General features: G+C 38.7%; 1 protein-coding gene across 2 annotated transcripts in view; it reads right to left on the reverse strand.

Annotated features, from left to right (window-relative positions):
- Positions 1-22,854, reverse strand: part of LOC124135795 (C1q-related factor-like) — a 44,730-nt gene extending 21,876 nt beyond the window's left edge. The window contains exons 1-3 of one of the 2 annotated variants that reach the window (XM_046501342.2): positions 22,603-22,852; positions 22,232-22,354; positions 16,964-17,497 (exon numbers count right to left, since the gene is read on the reverse strand). In XM_046501342.2, the coding sequence (XP_046357298.2) occupies positions 17,097-17,497; positions 22,232-22,354; positions 22,603-22,741 (663 nt within the window). In that variant the 5' untranslated portion in view covers positions 22,742-22,852 and the 3' untranslated portion in view covers positions 16,964-17,096. Of the gene's footprint in view, positions 1-16,963; positions 17,498-22,231; positions 22,355-22,602 lie in introns of those variants that run through there. The other variant, XM_048382318.1, reaches the window with a different exon arrangement.
- Between the last annotated feature and the right edge of the window lie 2,423 nt (positions 22,855-25,277).

The raw sequence follows: 25,277 nt of genomic DNA on the forward strand, positions 1-25,277 counted from the left end.
TCTAAAACCTGAAGATGTGACCATTCCCCTTTTGTACTGGATTAAAACGTCCCATAAAAGAGACACATTTTGCTGGGTGAAGCAAAATAATGTACCACCAAATCCCTGTCGCAAAGATTAGCCATAATCCTAAATACATTCAAAGGACTTTCTTTATTTTCACAAAAAGTATATGAGACATGTGGGATTAAGACCATGTGGATTCTCAAAAACTCAAAGGATTTGTTTAACATTTGCAGTCTTACCAAAGAACCAAGTTCAATTATGCGAAAACATTTGATCGTTCGACTTTGTACACAACTATCCCACACCATACACGTCAGGGAATACGCCGTTCCTTGAAACACGGGGCATTTGAAACTAAACGTGGTTCATGACAATTTGTCAAAACTGAAGCTCTACTCATTTAAAGCATATATTTGACAGTTGGAGGTATGAGATTTATGCAACAGAGAGGCATCCCCATGGCCGCCAGTTGTGCTTCCCCCGTGCTGATCTGCATCTTTATGCACACGAGTTAAAAGTCTAAGCTTCGGGTATATCAATAGTCTGATGTGATTCAATAACCACCAAATAGCCAGTTCCCTTCCACTGACTTACCAACCTGAACTAGAAATAAAGAATACCAATGAAACCATCTCGTTTGAGTCATACTTAAAGTTATAATTCTGTGCATAAGAATTCAGAGGGACAAAATTAAACTCTAAACAAGACTGTATAAGGAAATGACTTAAAACTTTCAAAAAGTCAAATGTCCGTTTATGTCGAGCAATATTCAAGCAGCTCCAGCCTTCGGTGTCTACTTTTCTTAACTGTTGAGGTACATGTACATTCGAACTTGCTCTTTCGAAGAAGATGTCATGCGGTTCTTGCTCAAAAGATGTTTGATCATAGTTTCAACATTCAAAGCCTTACTAAAGCTTTCGAAATAGTTTATAATGGACATGTGGAGGACATTTCCTAATTTGTCATTATCAGTGACAAAAAAATATTGCCGATGCATTTCCCTATTTTGATTTCCCGTGAATTGAGGTAAACAATTGACTTGCCTTTGCATGTGCTTGTGACGGGAGTCACCAATGGGGATGGATATACTCACATTTTCGCAAAAACATCGTATCATCACTTTCTGATTCATAAAATAACACGTCAACGACAGAGAATAACCCACAACTGATATAGTCGGTATAGTACACATTTTGTTAATGATTAAGGAAATTGTTTTGTTACTTTTGTTCTATTCTTCACTTTTCTGTCCCAGGTGCCAGTTAGCAAAGACATACACACACAAAAATATTAGATTTTCAATGTTTCATACAAAATAAAATTCAACGTTTGTTTATCTACAATATACGTTGATGATAACATTACAAATATCAATTTGTATAAACATATATAACAGCTGTTGATGGGCTCATGGTTGAAGTGTCAGACAATCAGTATTGAGTTTGTTTCACCAATGACGTCTCTAACACTACTTGTGAATCTTCACACCAGACTGCGAGGTAGCTGGAAAGTGTTGTCATGAAAACACGATGTTATCATTCGCCATGTAATATAGACGGAAGGCAGATAAATGCATTGTTGAGACCAAGTAGTAATGGATCATAACAGTTATATATATTTCCGTCATAACGTTTAATACACTAACGATGCAAAACTCAGAAATAAAGCGGCAAAACCCTTTCCATTGTCATAGGAAATCTATATTGTACGATTTCGAGAATATTTGAAGCATGTTTGTATGAATCCATATGAAATAATGAGGATAGCATGTGTTCACGAAAAGATGAACACATGCAAAGGCAAGTCAATTGTCTATAAAACTCAAAATAGGGAATTGCAACAGACATAATTTTGTCACTGATGGACAGACCTTGTGCCATGCACAATATAGAGTAATTGTGTATTGAAACATCCTCCTGCCAACCGTTTGTACTTGCTTCAAATGCAACCAGGACAATACTGTACATCTTCTGAAGATATCAGAGGACACTTGTGAGTTATGCCTTGAGTTTCATTTTAATTCTGATCTGTCTGTCTTATGTGACGAATCGCAAAAACATTTTCGACCGATTTACCGCATAATGATATTGATAACACAGCTACGCATTGTTCGATCACAAATACATATTTCACTGGCACGAAATAATTAATATGTAGCAATTGTGCTCGTGCGTTGAAGAATTGTTTTAACATCAAGTAAACCAACATGATATGAATGGAATATTGCTGACGACGGCCTTTCATGTATATCCTCATGATATAGTCGGAGCCCTAAAATCGACTCAGCTTTTGGCAAAGATTTCTTGTAAACATGGAATGTTTTCTGTTGCTTTTACCTTTGTGACAATCAGTGACAAAAATAATGTCCGATGAAATTACTTATTTTGACTTGTACAAATTGTTTTCAGATGAAAAATTGAGCTGTCTTACCATGTGTTTGGTGGGGCTGGATATGCTCACATTGTCGCAAAAACGTGGTATTATCACTACTCGATTTATAACATAACGCCCACAATTGATATGGTTGGTATAATACAATGGAGAGACATCTTATGACAATGCAAATTGTAATGGTTGCTTTTATTGTATTCTTCACTTTTCTGTCTCCCGTATGTCAGTTAACAAGGCGTACACACACACGCGCGCATACACACACACAAGCTTAGTCGCCTTTAACGGCAAACCTGGGTTGCTGAAGACCTAGTATACCCCGGATCTTTACGGGGCAGCTGTTGGTAAGATATAAGTGCACCTGCCTTGTAACTGAATGAAATACAAACAATAGAAATAGTTCTACAGCTGAGGGGTGGGGGTGGGGGTTGGGGTGTGGGGTGTGGGTGTGTGTGTGTCCAGGTAAACAGGCTGTTACGATGCCTAGTTCTAGTTGACATGCATGGTGTACTTGGAAATAGCGCAAAACCCTTTCCATATTCGTAAGAATCTCTGCCAAAAGCAGAATCGATTGTAAGATTCCGACCATATCATGACAATGTAATTATGAATTACTAACAAATAGTTATGATACCAGGTGTTCGCGAAAAAGACAATCGTATATATCCTGCCCCACCGAGGCACCTATCACAAACACATTCAAAGCCAAGTCAATTGCCAAGTCAAATGCAAAGCCAAAACCCTGAAACATATGGTACAAGTCAAAAAGGGAATTGCATTGGACATCATTTTTGTCACTGATGCGTCAAAATTGGAAATGTCCTCCACATGTCTACCATCAACCTTTTTGAAAGATTTACTGAGGCTTTGATGTTGTTACATTTATGAAACAACTTCTGAGCAAGAGTTTTATAAAATACACTGTATATCACAAAATCATAAAACAAACATAAGAATTTGTTTTCTTTCTGTGGAATGTTAGAGATATGGAACTTGAAGAAATTTGGACACTGGGTCTAGGGCGCTTGAAAATATTGTGAAAATAGCATATAGCCATGAATTAGGCATCGACTTGGGCAAAACCTTGGTGATCACCACCTCACTCGTGTGCTTTTATATGTATATGAATGGGAATTTGCATACAAAATATCAAATCATAAAACGACATCAGCTTGTTTCCCTTTCGTCAGGTGAACATTCATGGATCTGTGTGGCACGATCAAAACCGATTATTTTAAGATGTTATTAAAATGAAATTGTCATTTTCAAAGGGTAATTGTGGTTTGTCTTTGTTTGCAAGTCTTGATATCAAGTATCGTGTTTCGGAGTAACCCACCCAAACCTTATTTGCAATTGGTATTATGTATCACCAACAATGTTTCTTACCATCATATCACTGTTACAAACTGAGAAAAAAAAATGTAACTAATTAATTAATATTTACAAAGTTTAAAAAATGCAAATCACTAATGATCTATTATCCCGTCTATTGATACCAGGGAAGGTCTTATGTATGTTTTATGCCTGGAATATTGTTGAGTGCGGCGCTTAACAGTCACTTCTATTTTTTATATCCAATATCAACGTTACACTCGCCTCAAGTCCACAATAACGTCAGCCATATGTTTGCGTGTCTAATTGTTTATGCCCTTCTGATTGGTAGAATTTGATTGGAGTTCCCCTTACTTGGTATGACTGACACTTCATTGACAGTGTGGTTACATGAAGGTTACGTATAACTTCCGTGTACTGATCAGCGGATTAATACAATAAATGTAACACACTAAAAACGAGCACCAGCTAAGAGTAGCATGTCGTTAATAATGCATATAAATGCAATGATAATGAGAGAGCACTGAATTCAAGCTAATCCATAAACATCTACACAGTGTCTATACATAATATATCCAAACTCACAGATACAATTTATGTCCAATACGTTTGATATGAATCTGAAAATACTTACATGTGGTTTTAATCCAGGGAAAATGCTACCGTGGTGTAATAAACTCCAAACGCATACAGTTACCGTCGACTTACAGTTTTATGCACGCGAGTTTAACTGATCATACAATGACCAGAATCCTTCCCAGCTGGCGATCGCCTCGTGCGGTGCACGTGCGAGACAGATTGGGTCGATAAGTAGCGTATCACGTATGATGAAAACCACAATGTTTTACACTGATCATAAAATGGCGATCAGTTCTTATTCAACTTTGCGTTTTTTTCTTTAAAGCGCATAGTTTAAGGATCTGATTATCATTTGTTCACTCATTGAAATGATAACCGTTATCCAATCTGTGCCACATGACTCTGACTGAGGTTGTTATCAGTTGCTTGTGAAAAACAGTTGGATATGTTACAAGAAAACTGTTTCCAACTATGAAACAGATTTATGGCGGATATATGGAGGATATTTCATAAGTGGTGAAGCCACAAATGCAGATGCCAACCTTGTCATGCAAAGCGATGCGCTAACCATGCTATTTGACAAGAAAGCATAACATCTTGTATCAACATGTATGTAATGTATTTTCTTAGTGAATTTCAGGACATATCAGTGAAAGGCTTACAGTCACTAAGGAAGACTGAAAACAAATTCAGACATGAAGTGGTATTTCACTCAAGTGAGCAATAAATACATACCAAATGGCGGATATCTAATCCGTCCGCCAGATGTACAATTTACATCAGCATTCTACTCGTGTTATACATGCATGTAGTTGCCTGCATGCCTGAATGTTAACCCTGAAATAACAACAGTTGTGTTGTATTTTATATATTATCTGTTTTACATCCGAATAGTGTTTTTCGCCAGGACACAGGGTTATTATATGGCGCATCACTTGTCATGAACAACACACTGTGTTAACTTGAAAGCAACTATCAGAAATATATATCAACTTTGTAATGCAATAGTAATCTGTTCAGTTCATTTTTTAGCTAATGTTTTGCTCTATTCTGCATTACAACATTATTGTAATTCAACTCATCTCACTGTTTTCAAGTGACAAGCGTCACAATTTACTATAATGATTGGTGACCATTACCCACCACGTTTAACTTGTCTTGGGTCGAAGCCTTGTACACGCCTACAACCGATGTACTTTAGCTGCTATTGTGTGTGTGTGTGTGTGTGTGCGTGCGTGCGTGCGTGCGTGTGTGCGTGCGTGTGTGTGTGTGTGTGTGTGAGGGGTTGGGGTTGGTGAGCTTGGGGGTGCGGACTTATTCCAACTTTATAATGAGAGCTCATTGAGATGCCGTGTCGCAGTTTAACATGGATACGCCACACAGACAAATTGTAGGGATTCCGTGTGGAACAGCCCTTGTGTTGTCCCCTTTATGTCCAGCGACAGGGAGGGTAAGAACAAATACAATCTTTGAATGCATTTTTGTATGACGCGGTCAGGGGGACAGTACAACTGACCTTCTGCTCTCTGGGTAGACGCTTGATCCACTGCACCACGGAGGCGGTTACGTACACATGGAAGTAGGAAACATTAACAATAAATGTGATTGATAATGTTACATTGGTATCGTTGTTCTCCCATACGTTGTGTGCTTTCATTTGTTTATGACAAACAAGAATCCTGTCCAGTATTTTGACATTGTACAAGTGCTTGGAAATATCGTGGAAAATTGCATCAACAATTTCCAAGAAATAATCGAAGTAGGTCTTGTCCTGTCGGTATAAAAAGGCAAGGGACAAACACAGGACATAGTTCGATCAGTTAATCCACACCGGGCCTATTCAAAGGATAATAATCATATCACATACCAGTATCACAGGCAGGCTTTTAGTTATTCTTATGTGTTAAAAATAACATATAATACTGAAAATATATATTTCTTTTTTAATACTCAGTTTAGTATAAGATTTGCTGTTTTCATTTAACCAGAAATTAATTGTACTTATCCCAATCGTCACACACGTTTCTTATGCGAACTAATTGTTTTCCGGGCCACAGAAAATAATGGCGGGTGGTGTTATTATGGTTTGTTTGAAGACACCGTGTCCAGGACCTACCTATTCTGGTCTCACATCGACGGTTCGATTCTCTGTATTGATTTCATCAAAGGTGGTGTTACTCTGAACACTGAGTGTTGTTCGGGGAATGTTCAGTATGGCGTTGTTACCCTAACTGCATGGTCAAGGTTAACGAAGGGAAGAAAGTCTTGTGGAAGAAATGGACAAAAAGTGGACAAATCTACAACAACTTTGTGGCATTCTCCTTCATTACCGTCGAGACTGCACAAAACATGCCAGCATCAAAGTCAATGATGATTTATTTCGAATAATATTCTGAAAGTAGGTATGTTCTCTGATCTGATTAGTTGAAAATGTTGTCGAATGAGCATGACATCACTTACATTTTTGGGTTTCATCACTATAGATTTACACATTCATTAATGGAACTATTTTTTTAATCCTTACCATTGAGGACCAGATGGACATGTTGTAAAATCGGATGCGTTTCCTGAGATGACTCAAGACATTGAAGGAATATAAAATGTACCTTGGACCATTAATTACACAATCATAAACATGTAATTTGCATGGGCTTGACCAAAGAAATAAAATCAGTTTCTAAGGGAGAAATAAACTCATTTATTCGACTTTTACTTTGTCTTTAATTGTTAAGACTTTCATGCACCCACATAATTATGGTATTATTACCCACAACAGCTGTTGAAACTGAAAAGTGTTCTGAGACGGACCATGAAGCCGGCAGTGCAGCCAGTATCACCAGCACAACCGACGTCAAAATAAAAACCTGTCCGTCTCTTGATGTGAAAGCTGTACAGGATATTGTGGATGAGAACCTCTCAAAATCAAACCCACCTCGGGAGTTACCATATTTCGACGTAAGACGATAGACAATAAAGAATATTTACAAATAACACAAATCTAAAATTCAACATGACCTCCTTTACCCCATTGACTTAGCAATGTAAAGCGTGGTTAATGTATCGTCATCAAAGTTTGCAAAACTCTTAACCGAATACATAAATGAAAACAAATTAGGCCCACTTACTGTTACAGTTGTACCCTGAAGCAGGTCATCCGTTCACTTTTAGAATGGCTTGGTGTCCGAAATCTTGAACCATGTTCCCAAGAGACGAGTTCACACCGACGACACTGAATGGCGCACCAGTAAGGCCCTAGTGTAAATGTTATTGGTATCGTGATGAAGAAGATTGCTAACCTCTCTGGCCTCAATAAAGTTTGTCTCGACAGTCGAGTTAACACTATCTTTGAAAGGGGTAATAAAATATATATGTATTCCTTAATTTGATTATGTGTATTTTGAAGATACACATGCCTTTCAATTGCAAAATAAAATAAAAACTGTGAGAAAGAACTTAATTTATGAATGTTTTGTGAAGGCGTGACCACCCCTTTGAAAAAATGAACAATCATAACTGGAGTATCTTGACACCAGTGATTGGTTTAGCGGCATCCCATGTCATGCATTTCGCCGATGGTAAGCACGTGGACAAATTTCACTAATGACAGTTCGGTTGTATCATGCTCTAATGAATGCGTTCATCCTGAACACGATTTTAAACAACATTCATATTACAATTAGATTATAAATATCACGTTTTGTAAACTTTTGCGTGATGTATGCTGAATGGATGAACGAAATGTCTTTCATTTGAAAACTCCACATCTCGGCATGAGATTCAAATGAAATTTCCGTCTATCCATTCAGCATAACATCGAAATTAATGTCTTCTCATCTTAACGGGCTTCTTATATTATCAGGAAAGGATAACGACCATTATCATGCCTTGGTGATATATATGAGAAAAAGACATCAAGACATAAGGAAAGCATATGTTATGAATATGCTATGGCTACAAACTCTTTTTCTCTCGCAATACATTTTGGCAAAAGGTTTGACGTGCGGACAGAATAAGCCAGTGACGAAAGTATTGTTGTTTCAACAGCGTTAGAACACCTAAACATTTTGGTAAGGACGGGGATCACCAGCACCCTGTGTTTGTTGTAAGTGGCCACTGGTGACTCGCTGACTTGGCTGACTTGGCTGATTTACATGTCATTGTATCCCAACGACGTCAATCGATGGATTGTCTGGTCAAGATTCGAATATTTACAGACCGCCGTCATATAGCTGGACCATTGCTGTGTGCGGTGTGAAACATAAAAAGAAGAACCAAACATATTTTTCTTACTTGTATTAAACTTTTGTCCCATGCCCTTTAATGTTTTCAATCGTGTATATGCTTGCCAATTTCCGTCACAGGTTTAACACCACTTGCGTCTCCTCGGTTCATCTCGCCATCAACAAAGTACCAACGGCAGAATGGGAATATTTTACATGCCCACCTTTCACAAATGCGACGTTGCGCATTATCAACAGATCTGCGTCAGAAGTTCAACAGCGCTTCCTTCATACAATCTTTCCAGTGCTGACAACTAATTATGCAGATTGCAGATTTTAAACTTTATGTATTTTACACGCATAAGATATAATCATAAGATTCATCACGTGGTATTCATGGCACATATGTTAGGAATAGTGGTCATTGTTTAGTGGGCCAAGCATATGTAAAACTTAACGTGTTTTGTCATCACATCCCAGCTTCCACGACATTTAGTAATAGAAAGGTAACATTCATTAGAGTATACATAGTTGGTCGATCAAATGGATATTGTTAACTGGATCGAGCGTACGCAAAAGTCACCATATCATAGGTGTATGCTGCAAGATGAGTCTTTGCAGCCACAAGTAATGGGATTTACATCATGAGCAACCTTGCCCACGTTATGCAACACGTTCCTGTAATTGAACAACGTGGATGAAACGGTGTTCGTGTGGGAAAATGAAACTGCGTGTGGTTGTTTGCCCGATTCTCCTCCGTGTTAGCATGTATCATTGTATACTTTGATATGTAATTCGTTGTGCAAGAATACAAGCGTGTGAATTAACCTTAAGAAATATAAACTGTTTGAAAACGTTTTTGGTCTTATGTCAAATGAGAACAACATCATGAGCTAAGTATATATGTTCAGACTTTCAAATATTAATATTTGATCTTTAAAGACGTCAACCCCGGATAATAACCAGTCTCGAATATCGGCCGAAACAGACCTTACGGAAATGTGACCTGAAAGGATACATTTCTGATGTGCCACATGACCTTCTAAAATGCTGTCTTTAGTTAATACATATATTGGACATAGTCATGTATTGCTTGAAGTGTACATTAATGTACAGCATGTTCCCACAAATGACACGATATCATCGATAATAAAGTTCTTTAATACAAATGTATCTGCTTCATAAGGATTTTGGAGACCTGTCTACAATTGTAGTACAGAAGTTGAGCATCTGCGGCTATCTTGTCATTGGTTACAATGAATATGAAAATCACTCAAAAACCTTGCAATAATCACCAGGTTTGTTTTGATGCCTCGTACACGCCCCATTTGCTTCATGATTGAAAGTATCATGGTATAGGGGTTCCAACTCAAAGCAAGTGCGTGATCTGTCTTTTCACGTGGATTTATTTCTCTGAGTTGCTCTTGTGTGTGTGAGGCGCTATATAGCGATCAGTTTAAGTGTAGCACGTCATTTGTTCAGTATGTGAAGATGGTTGGTTAACAATGTATTAAATATTGCCAAATATCTAAACTAATTACACTAAAAGAGAACCAAATAAGTCAAACAGAAAGATGATGTGACTATAATTCGCGAAAACACATGCAAAGCACATAAACGTAGCGTTTGGGGATCAATTTTACAGCTTCATCCAAACGCAACCGCCTGTAAAAAACGTGCAGCACAGGATCCTGCATTTATGTTTTGAACATTGTGTACATTGATCTTCAAACAGTGTTTCAATTATGGTTTCTGTGTCCTATTTTGAAACAATCGCATTATATAACATTTTGAAATTAGTGTCACGTTTCTTTTTTTGAAGAGTATAGTTATAGGAACTTGTACAATGAAACTCTATTTCATTTTTATAAGTATGATATTCAACTTCCCAGGCACAGCCACGGTGCTCCATCCATGTCGCTGAGGATGTCAGTGACAATGCCAGTGAATGTGCTGACCAGCCCTCAGGGTCACCCCACCCTCTGATGGAGCTGGGGTTGCTGACCTTGACAGCATGTCTTGTCTCTGGATTCACCCGGAAACAAGAGACATTTCACAGGGGTCTGCTGAGTTGCACCAAAGCTTGGAGGCCTGCAACCTTGAACTTGACAAGGGCCTGCAATATAGGTCCATGAATACCTTAAAGAACATTGTCTACATAATCTTAAATTTTTTGGTATTTTTGTGTGCCTGCCAACTTCAACCATCAACCTGTGTGAGTTGCGTCTAAATTGTGTTAATGGTATTCTGCATGTTCTGATATTTACATCAGTGAAATAATTCTCTGCGCATATTTGCATTTTGAATATCTATATTATTCGCATTTGCTAGAAACATCTACAGTAGATCTCCATGTTTGAAAGTACATGTCAAAAAGCGTCTGCCTTATTTTCGATATAAACATGGCATGATTCTCAAAGAAACTGTGGTTGTCCCAGATGTAACCATACCCACATTTATACAGTAGACATTTAACATTGTATGCAATAGCATCATATTATACTACTCAAAATAAGTTAAGGATCACCCGATTCTTTCATATATTTAATGTTAATCTGTCATGGCATGAGAGATTAACTATTGTAATATAAAAGAATCAGGTGATCCTTAACTTCTTTTGAGTAGTATATTACACTTTTTTGGTAAGGTACTTTGTGGCATTTTCAGTAATTTCAACCAATATCTTTTGATTTTTATATAGTGATATATATACAATGTACAAGGGCATGTGTTTAACTGTACTGTGTTTAACACCAAGAATATTTTACATGCGTAAGCATATTTCCGAACCATAAGAAAGAATAGGAACTATTTTTGTGTCAGAAATTTTGAAGAAAAATTTATGAGCACAGTCGCTAAAATGTTCAAAGGTTACCGGGTGTTATCAAGAGAGTTTAAAAAAAAAATCTGTTATAAGTCTATCAAGTCCAGGGCTTTTCAAGATTTCAGATTAATTTCTTCTTTTGAGATTGGGGAATCTAATGTTTCCGTTGCAAAATTGGTTCATCGTTATCAAAAGAGTTCAACTGGAAGTTATTTGTGGGATCATCACCGCCTAAAAAGACTTTTGAAGTAATTGTCCACTCATGCATTTCTATATTATTCTTAGTTTCCTTCTTTCGTTGAGGCTTTTCAAGGTTGTCCGAAACTGATTGATACTTAATTCTAGTTTTTGTCAGCTTCTAACAATGAAATGTTTTTTTCTGCAAGTAGCTTTATACTTATTACTTAGCAAGTGAGTCGTTATCCCTTAATTTCCTGAAATGGTTGAAAAGAGCGAATCTTTCCTTCTTTAACAACTCACATTCCCAGTCAAACCACTGTTTACTTTCTCTGTTTGGGGTATATTCCCGTTTGATTACATTCTCTGCATATACACTAGCTTCTGTAAGATATACTTTCATCAATATTTGTAAAAACAGAATCAATAGCTTCATTTAAGAGACATGCAAAAGTGTCTGATAACAGACGTTCTTGGAAAATGTCTGCTTTGCTGTTATCCCACTTAAACATTGAATGACTATGGTAGGCGTTAACAAACGATGGTTTTCCACATGAATGAAGCGCTCGTTAAGACATTGTGATAGCCAGATGCTGTGATTCGTGGCGTGACTCAATATCAAAATTTTAGCACAAGTAAATAAAATCTATGGTGTGGTGCTAATAATGTAATCAATAACACTTGCTCCAGCATTGCTAACAAATGTAAAATCACCTTTCCCAGAATCACTTCCACAGCGGCCATTCATAATGTGTACATTTAAAACAGCACATACATTAATAAAACGTTTCTAAAGTTATTAAGAACAGTATCGTTTGAATATCTACACAGATTAAACCTGTCTAAGAGAAAGTCCCAGTATGAAGTATCCTGGCAATGGGCTACCTCTGTCGGCCCGACGTGGGTTGTTTCTGTCACAGATGACAGTTTACCACCTTTATAGAAATAATGTTTGCTTGTGTCTTCCTCTATGCATTGTTTTATGTCTTGTCTCTGGATCATCGTTAGGTCGTTTACTATACCGTAGCCTCTGGACTTAAGAGAACCTCTCAAGTTCAGAGTCTTTATTTTATCGTAACAATGAACATTTTTGCAATAACTGGGCCTGGTATATCGGACGACATGCGCCCTATCGTATGTGCCCTTTCGATATCCCTCAGTGTTAACAGTTCACTGTCATGAGTTCTGGCCGAGTTCAGAACATTCAATCTTTTATTTTTGTATTATCAGAATAAGATTTGTTTGCAATCTCAGGGATACCATAGATAATAATGTTGTTCCTTCTGCTACGTCTCTTAAGATCCTCTATGCTTGAATAAATAGCATCAAAACCATTATGGATCTCATCATTAACAGCATCAATATCTAACCTCATGATGATCTTGTTTGGTATCCCTGAGTTGTTTTTCAAGATCTGTGACGTCACCACGTAACAACTGAATGTCGTTCCTCATTGAACTGATCTCGTTTGTTATCGTTTGTTATTCTGGTGTAAAACATACTCAGATCAGAACACACGTAGCTTGCGTTGTTTTCTATGGTCATACCTGAAGCGTAAATCGACAGTAATAGCACTGTGCAGAGTTGGCTCTCCATATATTAATCGGAACACCCATGCTTACTGAGTAGGATTTTGTGGGAGCTGTGATAACAACAACCGCTTCCAACGGGAGGCATCTGTCAGATCAGGACTTGACAGATAAACTGACTATCCTACAGGCTATTACAGATCAGGACTTGACAGATAAACTGACTATCCTACAGGCTATTACAGATCAGGACTTGACAGATAAACTGACTATCCTACAGGCTATTATAGATATGGGACTTGACAGATATCCTAGAGGCTATTACGTACACGCTATAGCAGCTGTGACAGGGGGCCACATGTCTTCCCAGCCAAGTACTGGGTATAAAACATGTAGACCAGGTAAGTAGGCTTCAGCACTGTTATTTAAAGCCTTTTTAGATTCGTTGTTATGTGTTGTGGTCTGCATAAGAATATACTTAAGGAGATCGAAGCCAAGGCGTACAGTTCGGGATAGGTAGTGTAGAGATAACCTTTTGCTCAGTTGTTGGAAACCTCATCTTCCAGTTCATACATGCACCATATCCAGATGGATCGTATTTATGATGGAAAAGGCCAACATAGACATATCGGTGTTCAAGGCTCACTCTACAAGGAGTACATCAACTTCAAAAGTAGTGATTATGGGTATGTCAGCTTCCAAAATCATCCATCAGGGTAGATTGTAAGAAATGTCTACCTTTAAGAGATTTTATTATATGGAACCGAAGAGTTGTACTTTTCCAGACTGCAGTTCTCTCAAGGTAAGCTTTAAACTAACACGGGAATATCTTGCTGAGATTACGATATGAAATTGGAAATGAAGTCGTAATGTTATAGTCCTGTGAAGAATCCGGGCTAGAATTGGTCTTCAGCAACCAATGCTTGTCGTAATAGTATCGGGTGGTCAGGCTCGCTGACTTGGTTGATGCGTGGCATCGTATCCCAATTGCATAGATCGATGCTCATGACCTCAATGATGTTGAGGTTTGTCTGGATTGGCTGTTCCAGGTTTGATTATTTACAGCCCGCCGTCATATAGCTCGAATATTGCTGAGCGCGGCGTTAAACAAAAAAGAACCAACCAGCAACCAACCTTATGTTTATGAGCAATTGAGGCAAAATATGTAATTGTTACCATCTTTTTATCCTTGCTTTTATATTCCCCAACCTACTTAATTGCCTCATTGCTTACAAACTGTTTTTCTTTCAGTTAAGAAGGGAAAATCATCAGCAGTCCGGCAAATGCCACAGAGCAGATAAGCAATAATTCCAATGATTGCATGGGGCCAGTTGTTCTAATTAGTGAGGAAAAGTGAAACTCGAAACTACACTAGAATAGTGTGATTCGCAGACTGAAGCACAGATGATCAGAGGTTTTGTGCCAATTTGACTATAGACGTTGCCGTCCAAGGAGAACTGGATATTGAATACAATTTATGCATTGAAGAAAAATGAAATACATTTTTGTCCTTGTTTTGTTGAACATGTAATGCATCAAATGGTGACCATTTTACTATCTTATTTGCACCTAGACCTGTTGTGTGCCCCGCCCAAAGATGTAAAACTGTCACATGTACATGTACATGTACGTGTGAAAACGTGGATAAAACAAAACATTATAACACAAAATAAGAACCAAACAGAAGCGAGACCTGTCGCCAGGTGATTAGCAAGTTTTAGGACGCAACCCCACGGGGTTTGTAATTGCACGCGGCAATATAAACCTCAGTCAAGGTAGAATTGTAGAAAACAAGGAGAACTGTAGACTGTGAAGCTGCTACAAAATCTACATTGGTGTTCTGGTGTTTATGTTGACTTTCTTCCCGTGTCGTATTTTATTGTCTGTTCCACACTATTTCTGTTTTTCAAATTGATTTTGGTCAAGCATCTGGGATTAAGTATGCCCTATAGTATTAAAATTTGTAAAGTTGCTATGTTGACTTTACTTGACCTTTTAGAGAGGATTCTTACACATGTTCACAATATTTCTATTTACCAAATGTTTAAAGAAATATATTTATAAAACCATCATATATTGAATTTGCGTTTATTGTGGTCGTGCACAACTTACCAAAGTTTCCTTGGCTTAATATTAAAGAATTTCCACAATTAAACTCTCGTATACTCGCCGCTTTGAACAGTATTACAGTCATATGGTGGCGTGTCAGTTTAATGTGGGTGATAGCTCGAATTGATTAGGCGGGTAGCCACCACACTTAATTTCACACATTCTTTCTTTTCGGAGAAAGGCAGGTTGTAAATAGCTTCAGTGAAAGGACAAACATAAGCCATTGCCAGTGACATACACATTCGTGGTATTATAAGTCGGTAAATCGTACGTAGAATCACATTCAGCACCTCTTTCTTTAATGTTAATGACTCTTATACACTTATCGTCTTTTTACGCTTATCGTCGTCTCATGCTTTAAGTAGATTTTAGTTAAAAAGATAAAATCGTGTATCCTTATATAGGTTATGTGTAACCTCGATCTTATGCCACAATTTTTCAATGATCAAAATCTATCTAATATCACGTTAAAAGATTTCGCAGGAGTTTTGACACACTCATTGTGATCTGACAGTATCGTGGTTTTCCAGATATAGTTGTAGTGTGTCAGTATGCATATCATCTACTTCTGTGTAACACCCCTTGTGTTATGCAATGGCATTAACTTAAAATACAGCACGTTCGTGACTGTATTAATAAAAATGATAGTTAAACATTTCAACAACGTTTGGTCTCTAAGGGTTAAAGAGTTGTCTCCCTTTTACCCTTTACGTCAGCGGTCGTAGGTGCAAAGTTTTCATTTGACAAATGTGCAATCAATATATGAGATAGTGTGAACCCTTTGGCATAACAAATTCGCCCAATACTTGTTTCTGCTGACCTAATAAGACAACGTTTACGGCAGCCAAAGATACCATCCCAATAGTATTAGGGGGGCGGTCGGGTAGCCTAGTGGTTAAAGCGTTCGCTCGTCACGCCGAAGACCCTGGTTCGATTCCCGACATGGGTACAACATGTGAAGCCCATATTTTGTGTCCCCGCCGTGATATTGCTGGAATATTGCTAAAAGCGGCGTAAAATCAAACTCAATCAATCAATCACTCAATCAATCAATCAATCAATCAATAGTATTAGTGTATCATTTGTACAATGTGTTCAGATGGTTGGTTAACAATGTATTAAAAATGAAGATAAACAATTATATGTCACAAGATTTATAGGACGTCTTTCTTGTCCAACTACCTTGTCAGTTGTTAAGGCATATACTCCAAAAGGAATGAGTGAGTGTTTGGTTTTACGTCGTTTTTCCATCTTGTACCGACTATTTGAGACATTTATTACTTCATTATCAGTTACAAAACAACATAGACTAGACTTTAAATGTATCAGTTTGTATCAAATGATCGGATTGTAAAACATATCCGCGTCTCAATAAAATACCAATGCAAGGGAACAACCAGTCTTGATTATCCGCCGAAACAGATTCCATTTGGCGAAAAGGGCAAAATATATTATAGACAACTTAAGATCATTGTTTGTTTGTTTTGGTGTTTAATGCGACACTCAGCAATATTCCAGCTATATGACGGCTGTCTGTAAATAATCGAGTATGGACCAGATTACATGAGCATCGATCTACACAACTGAGATACGATGACATGCATCAACCAAGTCCCGTAAGTCGCCTCTTCGAAATGCAATGGTTGCCGAAGATCAATTCGAACCCGAATCTTCACGGGGTTGAGATAATTGACGTTTGTTGTATGGTTTGTTGAGACATCAGAAAGAGGTGATCGATGTGTTACATGTACGAGCTTTCTCACTAAGACTTTCAAGAAACAAGAAATGATTGAAGGGAGACGAAACTTTTATTGAACATTTCAAATAGACCTCAAAATCAAATGCTCTTTTGTCTCAGGTGATTCGAGCTTGAAATGTCAAAGCAACATCAAAGACATGAAACCTATTACTGGCATTTGTTGCTTTACTTTAGGCTGCGTGAAGGAGGACTCCTCCATAGTTGGAGAATCGGCCACAAATGTGCACTGTTCCGTCCGGTTTTGTAAACCAGACTTTCTCCCCCTCGTTCATGTCCGTCAGGAAGGTAAGAGGTGCAACGCTGTATTTAGTTTCATACGTACCAAACCCCATTCCAATCACAACACCTTCTTTGATCAATGCAATATTGAGGTACCCATTGTTATATCCCAGGATGTTGGCCCAGAAGAGGTAGGTGCCGGACACGGGGGCTTCAAATATACCGGAAGAGGCATGGTAACCTCTGCCCTTGTTGTCTGTGACTTTGTCAAATTTGAGAACCTCATGCTTCTGGACAATCTTAATGTGTTGCGTTAATTTCACTTGGAAAGAGACAAATTCGTGCGATCTATCTGAAATAAAAATATTCAAACTCACAACATATTGATTTCACTGGGATTTCATACGAATAACCTTAGAAATGTAATGCATTAATGAAATAGAGACAATGGGATAAGTTGTCATAAAATTACATCCGTCAGTATAAGTATCAGATGTAAACCTACATAAAACACTCAATTTTCAAAAAGATATTTCACAGAAGCCATATATTTAATTTTTTTTTATCAAATAATGGGTAGGTTTCTTGGCAGGATAAAGCCAACGGATAAAAACGATGTCCGTTGGGGTTATATGCGGATAGAGATGCAAATATCAAAGATAAAGTAGGGACAACTTTCAGTTTTTTTATAAACAAACATAATCAGCGATCGAGTCAGAATTAACCATCGGGAATCTGGAGAAACTACTGGGATAATTGCTATCATTATCAAAAGAATAGTCTAAAATGCTGAAAATCAGTGTCTAACAGAGACGTAGCTAGGGCGTTTAACGTTAATCCGGGGTAGAATAGGTCTTCAGCAACCCACGCTTGGATAAAAAGGCGTCTATGCTTGTCATAAGAGGCGACTAACGGGATCGGGTGGTCAGGTTCGATGACTTGGTTGATGCATGTCACTGATCACAATTACGTGGATCGATGCTCATGATGTCAGTCACTGGATTGTCTGTTTCAGACTCGATTATTTACAGACCGCCGTCATATAGCTTGAATATTGCTGAGTGCGGCGTAAAACAACAAACCAGGTGTTTAGGAAACTCTTGAGATAGCGGGAGCAGGTGCCATATCAGTGCTTGTGCAGACCTCTGCGGCTCGGAACCTTCTCCACAAATTAACAGTTGGATTTGGGAGAAATATGCCCGAATTGTTACCTTGTTTCGTCTGTTACCTTGTTTGTGCAATGTTTAGGTAATGTATGTGAGAGATGGGAAGAGATTTTCGAACAATGAACTGAAGAATGATATATCATATTATGTGATAAAGAGGTTATCCCGCTTGTGTGCTTGGGGATGGTAAATATCCTGTATTAGGAATAAACACTATGTATTTAGCTCGCCAAAGCTCGCTAATACAATGTTTATTTGAAATACAGGATATTTACCATCCCCAAACACACTTGCGTGATAACCTCTATATATATGCTTATCAGTTGCCCATATCTTATATCATACTTATCGCATAGAATGCATATATAACTCTCCATGGAATATTATCGTTTTGTGATAAAAATCATTATGGTTTCATTATGACGACTATGTGTAACACTCTTATGGGAGACTTGATCACTCCTTCATTGGAGCGGTTGTATAGCTACATGTGTGCGTACGACATAAATACTTTAAGCATATACAATTGGATGTTAAACAAGATATCAATCTCACAATTGATAAATGTCCAGTTATGGCTATCGGAGGAAAATTTATGATTGTAGAATCAATACACTTTTACAAAAAAGGCTGAATGGTGCTTTAGGTATTACAGCCAAATTTTGATAATGTGAATACTAGTTTATAAACATATTTGGAGCAGCGCCGCCTGATGAGAAGTTGTTACCACGCACATTTGACGAGCTCCGTCGATATTTCCGATTTCGAGTTGTTAAAACATATTGAAACAGCGTGGAGACCCGTAAGTTACGTGAATTTTTTAGAACAAACTGGATTGCTATGATGTATCGTTTAGCCGTAACATTGCTCTGGATATGGATCAAACCTGTCCTGCCTTGATGAGAGATATCCGCCCACATCATAACGCTACCCCCAACAAACCTGTCCACTTCATGTACGCAGTTTCCGGCGTAACGTTCTCCCCGACGTCTGTAGCCCCGTGCTCTTCCATTACCTCGACGGAGGTGAAATCTTGATTCTCCGCTGAAACAGACATCTCTCCGTCGTAGCTAAAGCCATACCCTGTGTTGACGACACCAATGCAGTCGTTGTTGACGATGTTGTCGACTCAAAGTGACGCGTCGAACAGAACGTCTTGCTTGTAGACCTGCTGCTCTTAAACGGTTAGGGTACGGTCTGTTCGGAGATTCTGCGCAGTCTGGGTATTTGGGATGCGGTTGAGGTAGTTGTGAACGTCCTTTCACGTATGTGGCGCAGTCGGCTGTAGCGATCTTGGGCGGGGGTGGTTACTCTTGGTCGTCCCGACCTAGGCCAATCATGGTGTTGAAACCAACCCCGTAGCCTTGTGATGGTGCTGGGCGCTACATTGAAAACTCTGGCTACAGCTGATCGGGATTCCCCTGTCTGCAAGCGGCCTATGACGTTGTTTCTTTGCACTTCTGTTTATCTTGGCATGTTGTTGAACTGCCACTGCTCGATTGACGCAGATGCCAGGCGATCAAAAACCCTGCACTTTAATAGCGTTCATAGTGCTGCTGCACGTTCAGTACGTGCAGCTCCATTACCTTTTGTTAATGCACTGCGTACGTTCCGAATCGTGCGTGTTTCCCGACTAATGGTTTGCATGTTCTTCTTGTGATAATTTTGATCCGTGAAATTTGTCACTGACACTATAATACATTATGCCTCTTCATTTTGCTTTATGGCTAAAACTATCCGTTTTGCATTTCCTTTTTCGAAGAGTATATTTTTCTGTCCCCTTCCTACCCTATATCATTCCGACTAGCGATATATACTTTACTTATTACTGTTGTCCCTTCCTACTCCACTTTGGCGTCATAAAGCTCTCCTGATGGGAAGTCGAAACAGTAGACATGACGTCACAGTACGCAACTATCAAGTTGCGATAGTAAAACGTCAAGCTTTGTCGATGTTACTACAATACATTCTCTAAGTATTTGTTCGCCAAGTACTCTACCTTAAATATATTGCCAAACTCGCTGTGAATAATGTTGGAACCTCAACATGTACTATCGCAACGTCAATAAGGTAGGACATGTTTGCGAAAGAAGTGCCTTTGAATAAATCTTTTTTTCGGTTATGCGGTCAGGTTTCCTACGTAGACTGGCTAACAGTTGTAAATGCTTACTGTATGACGTGACAACTACATAATCAAAATGATTTATTCAAAATGTAGGCCTCTCGGCGCTAACCTGTCCAGATTGGTTACATTACAGAATGTTTTAATTTATAGATACATTTGCAAATTCAAGTGGCTTCAAGTGATACAACAGACTTCCCTACAACAGCATTTGTAAATAGGAAACAAATTCATCCTCAGAAAATACATTAAACAACGTTGAGCTCCTACTTTCCAGTCTTCCTTTTGTTTGTTTCACATGTTTAATAGAGTATTGATATGTAAATAACATACTGGATGGCTGTAGATATTTCTTTCTGAAAACTGTTATACATTGGACAAACAAGCAAAGTTTATCCAAATCCTAAAGAAAATATTCATTTACGTACATCACCAGTCTAGACCCTCCGACCAGCATTGTCAAGGGGTGTAAGCAGAAGAGTAACATTTCAATATCTATTCTATATTTGCAGATAAATCGTTAAGGCAAAATGTTGCTTTTATGGCTTGTTGTGTACATGTAAATGAATTCAATTCCAAGATAAATCAGTGGTAATAATCACTCCGAGGTACTTGTAAATAACTACCGATGCTGTGTCTAGTTCTTCCACGTGGAAAGGCGATGGTGTGTGATTTCTTACTGTTTGACGTGCCAAGTTCTTCCATGTGAACAGGCGATGGTGTGTGAATATCTCCTGCATGACGTGCCAAGTTCTTCCTCGTGGACAGGCGATTGTTGGTAAATACCTACTGCATGACGTGCATTGTTCTTCCACGTAGACAGGCGATTGTGTGTGAATACTTACGGCAGGACGTGCCTAGTTCGCCCACGTAGACAGGCGACGGTGTGTGAATACTTACGGGAGGACGTGTCAAGTTCTTCCACGTACACAAACGATGGTGTGTGAATACCTACGGCAGGACGTGCCAAGTTCTTCCACGTGGACAGGCGATGGTTGGTGAATACTTACCGCATGACGTGCCTAGTTCTTCCACGTGGAAAGGCGATGGTTGGTGAATACCTACTATATGAGTACCTAGTTTTTCTACGTGGACAGGCGATGGTCGATGAATACCTACTGCAGGACGTGCCAAGTTCTTCCACGCGTACAGGCGATAATTTGTGAATACCTACTGCATGATGTGCCTTCTTCTTCCACTTAGACAGGCGAAGGTTTCGTGAATACATACTGTTTGACGTGCCTAGTTCTTCAACGTGGACAGGCGATGGTGTGTGAATACTTACGGCAGGACGTGTCAAGTTCTTCCACGTACACAAACAATGGTGTGTGAATATCTACTGTATGACGTGCCTGGTTCGTCCACGTGTACAGGCGACGGTGTGTGAATACCTACTGTTTTACTGTTTACCTACTGCAGGACGTGCCTACTTCTTCAACGTGGACAGGTGATGGTTGGTGAATACGTACTGCATGAGTACCTAGTTGATCCACGTGGACAGGCGATGATCGATGAATACCTACGACAGGACGTACCACATGGATAGGCAATGGTGTGTAAATATCTACTGCATGATTTACGTAGTTCTTCCACGTGGACAGACGATTTTTGGTGAATACCTACTGCAGGACGTACCAAGTTCTCCCACGTGGATAGGCAATGGTGTGTAAATATCTACTGCATGATTTACGTAGTTCTTCCACGTGGACAGACGATTGTTGGTGAATATCTACTGTAGGACATACCAAGTTCTTCCACGTCGACTGTGGATGGTAAGAAACGGATTAGCAAGACTTACTGGATGTGCACGGGGTTCTTCTTTCCAATGGTGTTGATTTAAATGCCAAAAGCTGACGTTCCACAGCCTCGAGTCTGGCGTTGATGTTTTCCCCATCTCGCTTGTCTTGGCTGGACTCTAGGGCTAGGGTGAAGAGAGCGAAGGTAAGAAACACATAGGCTTTCGCGATGTCTCTTGTGTGGGTACAACCAGACTAGTGCTTCTTCTGAGCTGCTTATTGTTAATGTAATAAACTAAATGAATTTTTGAACCTCAATGAGTTTTATAATCGGTCTATCTAATTATTAGGTCTTCGTATTGATGTACAATACACATATACCATAAGAAACGTGTATTTTATGTCAGAGACTTGCTAGATTGTGAACACTTACTTTTGCTACGAGTTGTTCTGTCATTGAAAGCCAGTCGGGCAATCACGGATTCCAGTGTACTTGATTTATCTAACCCAGATCCTGCAGCGAGAACTAGTGATATCAGAGCGACAATGCTGCAAATGATGACTTTCTCCATGATGTCAGTTGTGTACAGACAGCTGGCATCTAGCGTTCATTTATAGTGTCCGGGTACGTTGTATTTGCCAACATGTTGCAAAGGTGTGATATATATGAAACTCCCATATGTCCACAACAACTGATCTGATTTTTAATGCACCCAAAGAGCTGATCACACGTCTGTTCTGAACTCCAGATGGCACACGCCCAAAATTAATGCAAACCAGACTTGTATGAGTTTGTATGCATGAGTAGACCATGTAGGTTAATGCAATAATATGAGTAAACTGTGATTGAAGGATTTGGTATCTTCTCATTAAGGCTAAAAAGACGAACAATGATGCGCCATTATTGAAGCATCACTGATTTTCATGTATGCCATCATATACAAAGGTAGCTGGAACAAATTGACAGTAGCATTTTACTCATTTTTTGTTGGATAATGATCAGATAGGATGGGATATGAAGTTGTGGACAACACAGACAATCTAAAACAAAGACGAGAGAAATGGGTTTTACACGTCCATTTAGTATCATAATCTGTAGATTCATAATACATATAGTATTTTGTCATACCACATGTAATTGTTTCTTTCTTCAAGTCGTTTGCATAGTTCCCTCTCCAGAGGTTTTCCTTCTTGACAGAGGACCCATTGCTGATGAGCAATGCAATATAATTGCAATACTGTTAAATATAGCTTGAAATCCAATAATATTCCGGCTATATAATCGAATTTGGACCAGACAATCCAGTGATTGACATCATAAGCATCAATGAAATGCATCAATCAAGTGAGCGAGCTTGACCACCCTATCCCGTTCGTCGCCTCTTACGAAAGCATGGGTTGCTGAAGAACAATTCTAACCCGAAATCTTCACGGAATTGCATACATCTAATTTATCCTACATTATAATGTAAACATATCCTTCCAGTTGAGCATTTTTGTTTGGCATTTGGCGAAGGTTGACATGGTTGACTTATGTAATTCTAATTCTTTATTCTTTCAATGCGACGGTGCAGGTTATTGAAGCAGTAGTCATCAATTAGGTAAGATTTTATTATTATGGCTTTACATCTTATATTACATATACACTGAGATCAACAAAAACACGAAAATGGGTGACAAGTCGCATATGATCTTTGACATATATACTATTAAAAATTAGGTTGGGGCCGCTGCCGTCCACTTACGAGTAATGGTCATGACTGCATTCCGGATCCATTATTTCGTTCATTGTGTACGTCAGATTCACGTGGATCTGAATACAAACCAGCTTGAATAATATGTTGTCGTGGTCATGGTTTGAGGTAAAGATTTAAACAGTAACGTAACGTTCTCGAGTCCGCTGCTGATTTTACACAGGCCTTCACAAGCTCAGCTGGGGTACATATTAAAGAAATAATGGACTTGTTCATACTCCTTACTTCCCAAATAATGTATAAAAATACATCTAATATTTTGATTGAAAATTCCTTATATTTAGACCGTGCCTGAGATTTTCGTTTTGACTACAATATGTTTTTCGGTCTCTGCTTCAAAATGTGATTATTTGCTCCGAAATTATCTTGTAAACATCCATCATTTTGTTTCAAAACCATAAACTCCCATCCCCTCAGAATATCAAATAGTTTGTCCCTATCTAAATTATCTTAATATTTCAAAAATATATTTTAATTACTTCCTAGAATTGATATTGCTCGAAAAGGATGAATTGGTATTTTGTTGGGATTAATCGGTATGGTGCAATATTTAAACCAAACTTGCTAGCTTCTATAGCTTCAAATACTTCCTTTGACATGCCTTGGGAAGCAGATTTAGCAGAAGTTAACGGACACATATTGACATTTGGCTCCTAGCAAATTCCATTTTTTACAATTTTATGGCAGTAAATAAAGTCTCATTAAATCCTTCAACTCAGTGTTAATCCTGGTCTAGCACTGCCCATAATGTCTGCAATCTATACTGAACAACAAAAGTTCCTGTGACATTGAATAAGATTAAATGCAAAGTTATGTTTTTTACCAAATCTGAAACAAATTCGGTTTGCAACAGATAAAAGATTCCTGTTAGTGTTCGAATGGTTTAATTTGCCATACTGACTTCAGAAAATGCGTGATTTCATAAAAATCACAAACATGCCAAAATGTCAATTTACAAATCAATAGCGTGTGTGTCCACCTCTGGTTGCGATGCAAGCAACATATCTTCGTCTCATGGAATGGACCAAGCGTCGCACAAAGTCCTGTGAGATATCCGTCCATATCTGCTGGAGCATGTTTCGAACTTCCTGGAGTCTCTGTGAACACCTGGTTGACGTCGAAGGCGCCGATCCATCTCGTTCCACATGTGCTCGATTGGTGAGAGATCAGGGGAGCGAGCCGGCCAGGGGATGACATTCACGTTGGTTTTTTTAAGACAATCATGAACAAGTCGTGCAATATGAGGCCGGGCGTTGTCATGTTGAAAGGTAATGCCTGGGCCATGACGACGCAAAAACGGTAGAACAAAATGGGACGTCCGGCGGGTCTTTTGGCGATAATCCCAGCACATCTG

The sequence above is a fragment of the Haliotis rufescens genome, unplaced genomic scaffold (assembly GCF_023055435.1).
Source record: "Haliotis rufescens isolate VD_foot unplaced genomic scaffold, xgHalRufe1.0.p SCAF_4, whole genome shotgun sequence".
Lineage (NCBI taxonomy): Eukaryota > Metazoa > Mollusca > Gastropoda > Lepetellida > Haliotidae > Haliotis > Haliotis rufescens.